Source organism: Musa acuminata, chromosome BXJ2-9 (assembly GCF_036884655.1).
Source record: "Musa acuminata AAA Group cultivar baxijiao chromosome BXJ2-9, Cavendish_Baxijiao_AAA, whole genome shotgun sequence".
NCBI classification, from domain to species: Eukaryota; Viridiplantae; Streptophyta; class Magnoliopsida; order Zingiberales; family Musaceae; genus Musa; species Musa acuminata.
In genome coordinates this window covers 11,904,359-11,910,387 of record NC_088346.1, presented here as the reverse complement: position 1 = coordinate 11,910,387, position 6,029 = coordinate 11,904,359, and the positions used below count along the sequence as shown (strand labels likewise).

Sequence of the window (6,029 nt, the reverse complement as noted above, 5' to 3'; positions counted from 1 at the left end):
TGACTATCTTCTCCTTCAAATAGACATGAAAGTCATTTACGATTTTATCAGGTACTCTAGGAGTGAGTTTTGTATAGAACAAGGATCGAAAGTCGAGCAAGCCAACCACGAGAACTCGAACCAAAGAATTAAAGCCGCATTGGGCATAATTCTTTTTTAAATGATTATATATATATTTATATATACTCAATTGTGTTTCCAATTTAAAAGTTTGAACACCATTGTTTTTTTTGTACTTATGTTACAATATAGAGTTAATAGAAATGATTGTATCTAAGTACTTTTGTTTTTCAACCATGGTAAATATTGTTGTATCATTAATCAATTATAATGTTATTGTGCTGATGAATTCAATCTCTTCATATTTTATGCTAACAAATGAAAAGGATGGTATGGATCATCACCACCATCCTTTTCTTTCTTTTTCCTAACCAAATATACTTTGTAGTCACTTCTCTTTCTAACACCTAAAAAAAGGGTGGCTGATTGCCTTCATGTCTCCTTCCTTTGCCCCCAACCTTATAAGTTCCATTCTCCTATATATCAAATGCACACTAATTGCATTGGCCCATGGTATGTTTGTAGATCCATTGAGCTTGATTACTTCAATGACACTTGTCCTTTTCGAGTGGATTTCCCATCCTTTGTTATAGTACAACTTTACAAGTCAAAATAAAGCCAAAGACAGAGAGAGAAAAACTAGAGATGCAAACCTTAAACCTATACATGTTGAGCTTGACCTGTTTAGATTATTGATTTTGACGAAGTTGGAGCCATATATTATTGCTTGGAATGGGTCATGTGGCACAGGTTACATCTATTTGGCTCTATGTAGTACGCATATCTTGATTTAACTTGAGCAATTATATGTTGGGGTAAAATCTCCAAAAAGGTTGAAGCTTTTGGAATGCTTCACTATATGCAAATTATGCTTCACTAAATGCTTCAAACCCTCAACTATGTATTTTATATGATGAAGGAGCATTAAGATCATTGTAACCCTAAAGTTCTATTCATTTGATTCTTCTGATTATTAGTCTTACTTTCCTATGACTTATTATTTTCACAAAGGGTAGTATTCAATATCAAAATGTATCATTCAGAAAGTCAAAATTTGAAGTCAATTCAGGTAACTTATCTTCCCTTTCCACCTTGCAATGAATCAACCATCACCTTTAAGTAGTCATCAAACTCCATCATCTTCCAGTTTAAGAACTTGAATCTTCTTATTGGTGAAACAAAACAAACACTTTGTTACTGAAGTATCAACATTTTTATTTAAAAAAAAAACATATTTTTATGATGTTCCAATCACAGGATTCAAGAATTATAGCAATAGAAGCAACAACAAATCCTGATAACAATTCTAGGATCAACCAAGAACCAATCTACCTTTCACTTTTATTTTCTGTAAGATACATGATGATTACAAAAAGAGCTTTGTCTGATGAGATGTCCCCATTGAAAAGAAAATTTTTGTTTTTCAATAGTGCAAAAAGAGATTCTAAATGTTTGGCATTTCACATAATTATAAGATCACTTTTTTTTTTTCCTCCCTTGAAGCTTCAATTTATACAGTAATAGATAAATAAAGCGGATGTGGACCATCAAATAGTATCATAAAAGCGATCGAAACCGACAGTAGAAGAGAATTTTACACAGTCAACACTTGATTGGTTACCATATAATTTTTTTATAAAAGAAACTTTTAAACTACCTAAAATATCCTTTATAATTTATAATTTTTGCCAATTATTTGAGTTCTCATTTCCTCAACTTAAAACTAGATAGGCAACCATAAACATTGCCAGCTTACAATTAGGTTGGTTATATGTATAAATGCTGCTGTTATTAAGGACCCATTCTTATGGTACAAAGTTTTTTACAGAGCTTGAGAAGTCTCTCAGTTATCTTCCTACTTGTGCATGATGCATGGGCTGCATGCCTTTTCTTGTTATTGATATCAGAAGGTGGTCTCTAAAGATTTGGTACTCTTTATGCCATCAAAGTATGCCAGACATTGAGATGTACCAGTTGTACCCACTGTGCATGATATTGCATCCCTTTCATAATTATTGATATCAGTTGTGAAGATACAGGAAGTGGTTGTCCAAAGATTTGGTTGCTTATTAAATTGAAATCCTGTGGCAAACTGGACCATCAAAAGATATGTGTATATATATATAGAGAGAGAGAGAGAGAGAGAAAGAAAGGGATGGAAAGAGAAAGGGAGATGTGCTTAGGAGGCAAATCTGGGGAGGTCACATGGAATTGCCTCCCAGATAGGTGTGGCATGGGATGGTGTAAAAGAGTGGGGCCCAGGTGAGGTGAGAGTATCACAATCCAGGATTATGTGGTGCACCACCACCACCAGCACCACCACCACCACTGCCACCTAATTCTGAAGCCAGCACCAGCATAATAAAACCCCTTCACCACTAACTTGTCCCTTGGGACCCCCCTAATTCCATTCCCCATCTCACCCTCTCACACTATCCTCACCAATCTCATAACTTTGAGGAATCAGGAGATATGCGAGTCCTCAGTACAAGATTGTGAAGTGAGAGAGATTTGGACATGGGGAGATTTGTGTGATATTTGGTCAGATCTTGCCTCCCATGAGGTGGGATTTGGTGGGTTAGAAGGTGACTTGTATTTCATTACCTTGCTTGGCTTATAGACAGAGAGAAGGTGTTAACCAGGCAAGGCAGAAACCAAGGCTCCATCCACCTCTTCTGCTTGCATCTTCTCCACCTCTTTGGCCCTTGCTGCAACTGTTGTTGTGTGGGGAGGAGAAGAAGTCCATGGCTGTGGATGCAGAAGCTCAGTTCCATGTCCTGGCTGTGGATGACAGCCTCATGGATAGAAAACTCATTGAGAGGCTCCTCAAGACATCTTCCTTTCAAGGTACCAAAACTAGCAATCCTTGATTTGTGCCATAAGGCTTCTTCTATCTCAAACATGTTCATGGTGGTGTTGCAGTCACCACTGTGGATTCTGGGAGCAAGGCTCTTGAAGTCTTGGGGTTGAAGGAAGACCAGACCAGCACACCAGCTCTCTCACCAGAACACAATGTAATCCATTTGGTCTCTTCTCTCTCATGGATCCTCTTGTTTATGTTCTTAATCTTTTTTCTTTTGTGTGTCTCTGATGAAACTGTGATGGTTGTGATTCTTCTTACAGGAGATTGAGGTGAATCTGGTAATAACAGATTACTGCATGCCTGGGATGACAGGGTATGACCTCCTCAAAAAGATCAAGGTAAACAGTTGATGCTTGGTTCATATCTCCAATATGCACATTTTGTTCTCATGGAATTGTTTCAAGAGATTTATGAGGAGCTTCTTCTCTTGCTCTGATATCAGGAGTCATCATCTTTGAAGGACATCCCAGTGGTGATCATGTCATCTGAAAATGTACCTTCCAGGATAAACAGGTGAGAGGAATAATGATCAGTAAATTCCTTCCTTGTGGTGGCAATACTTACCAAGATGAACTGACTTCTCTTAGAAAACTTGCTTGACTTGTGATTTCTATTGATGCACCTAGATTGGATTAAAATCTTAAATATATAATGCATAAACTCTAGTTAATTCAGTCAGAGAATTGAAGAAGAATTCTTCAGAGGTTCAGAGGAATCTTTAAGACATCTTCCTGACACCAAGAAAATCAAAATTCAAGAAAAGAGATTCATCAATTCCTGATCCAGAAATTGCTACTACTCTTCAACTGATTTTCCACATTACATTCTGAAATGGATGTTATGATATAAAAGTTAGCCAGAAAGATGCCTTTTTAGTGTCCATGAATGAAGGAATTGCATTCTGATGTGATGGGGCCAAATAGTAGATATTCTCACCAAGTGAATTGGTGAGATTTGATTTTTCTCAATAACCTTCAAAGATCAAAAGAAAGAAGAGCAGATAAGAGTTCCTTTCATAAATTAGACCTGTCTAATCTCTTTGCTTGCCCTGATTGAGAAACTTGTGGTCCTAGGAATTTTTTCCCCAAGAAAAAATTCTGTAATAGGAAAGTTGCCTAGGTGTAATCTATTCTGTGGTCAAATCATGGAAGGATTTACAGAAATATCCAGTCCTTTCTGCAGCATCGTCAAACATATCCGTATCTTGCTCAATATTCTAAACTTGATATGATGAGATCTGTAACTTTACATCTAAGATGGAATTGATTTGTATTTGAACTGCTCACAGATGCTTGGAAGAAGGAGCAGAAGAGTTCTTTCTGAAACCAGTACAGCTCTCAGACATGAGAAGACTCAGGCCTCACATACTAAAAGGGAAACATAAAGAGCAGCAGCTTCACCAAGAAGAAAACAGCAACACCAACCACATCATCATCAGTAGCAGCAATAATAACAACATGAGCAACAAGAGAAAGGCCATGGATGAGGAAGTTTTATCTGAGAGGACAAGACTAAGATTCTCTAGCAGTAGCTTAAATGTGATATGAAAAAAAAAAAACTTCATTACCTAGAGGAGGATGCTTCTTAATTCCTTATAAAGTCCTTTTGAGTGCTGCCAGAAAATTAACATGATCGATCATACCTCCATATAATGCCAATTTTGCAGTAATAGAAGATATCAAGAACCAGGAATGTAAATAGTGGAGAATAAAATTATGCATTAACGGATAAAGCTTCATGCTGAGATCTCTTATAGTTTGAATTCATAGCTAAAATGACCATAATTCTTCCCTGAATCCTGATAACAAAAGAAAAAAAGGAACCTTGAAGGGAAAAGAGTTGTCTAGGATCTAAAATGATGCTACACTTGCAAAGATTATAATCTTATCCTTGATTCAAGCTTTACTCCATGATTGAAAACTGTAATTTCTGATCTCTTGTACCAGGAGAGTGATGGAAATATCAGCAGTAACAGGTTTGAGTTGGCGTGCATCTTTTTATTGCACAGGAGCACCAACACAAAGCAAAAGAAACCAGAGGAAAAAGATTTCTTGGAAATCTAGACTTTGTAGATGCATAATGTTAATGTTGATTTTGGTTGTCTGACACGTTAGGGAGTGCTACAAAGTCAACCCAGTTCAGGACCACCTTCTTCACAAGTTCAATGTCAAGATTTAAAGTGGATTTGATCAAATGATCCACAAGAACTAAGCTGCACTCAAGTTAAAATGGTTGTAGAACAAAGTGTATTAGTGAATGCCAAATATGCGAAAGCCTTTACTGATCATACCTCGGACCTTTTTATAGGTGATTCATGTAACTACCAGCATTTAATGGATAGTTTTACTACCGTGATGGGCGGTTTCATGGGGTTTCATCCAAACGTCAGGCATTAACCAAACATGAGGCATCACCTGAACCATCAGACATTACAATTAGGATGTTGCACGCCACTTAATGTTAAGACACAAGTTTGATTGGTCATCTGACTTGGTGTCGGAATAGCAATGACATTGCACCCAAATGTTCTTATGTCAATCTCCGTATATCACTTAATGTTTGGAGTATTTTGATGACTCGAATCTTTGCTTTAGACCACTCAATCTAATAAGATGTAGACTGCATCCTAGCAAGAGAAAATTGCCATAGTTACAGTTAAAACTTTGTTATGGTAAGGATTGGTCCAGAGATATATGGTCTTTGGATTGTTGTTGAATTCACAATGTCTTTTTTCAAGTCAACCAAAACTTTAAGCTAAAGATTGAGTTCTTGATTCATGCTTTGGAAACAAGGACTCCTAGCAGACCTCTACAGGAAGATCTCAGTGCAATTACCTAAGGAATAAATTGCTTCGATAGTTACAAACCAAGGGCAAAAGGAACTTGTAGAAGAAACCCCAAAAGGAATTTGTAGATTAATTGAAGATGTCACTTAGTAAAGATCTTGCTTGATAACAAGGTTTTGGGATCGAATCCATCAATTGCCTTTGCGAAAAAAAAGGTTGGAATAATTTCGGATTCATATCCTTTTTTACATATTCAGGACGACTGACTTGCTTAAACTGCTCCGGATACCCCTAAATCGAGTTTGGAACAGATTTAAAGAC

At 36.8% G+C, this 6,029-nt stretch overlaps 1 protein-coding gene across 1 annotated transcript; it reads left to right on the top strand.

Moving 5' to 3' along the window:
• Positions 1-2,102: 2,102 nt before the first annotated feature.
• Positions 2,103-4,552, top strand: LOC103973898 (two-component response regulator ORR10). The gene is made up of 5 exons (XM_009388570.3): positions 2,103-2,907; positions 2,983-3,074; positions 3,184-3,261; positions 3,366-3,436; positions 4,212-4,552. The coding sequence occupies exons 1-5, from the start codon at positions 2,805-2,807 to the stop codon at positions 4,468-4,470; spliced, it is 603 nt and encodes a 200-aa protein (XP_009386845.2). The 5' UTR covers positions 2,103-2,804; the 3' UTR covers positions 4,471-4,552.
• Positions 4,553-6,029: the final 1,477 nt, after the last annotated feature.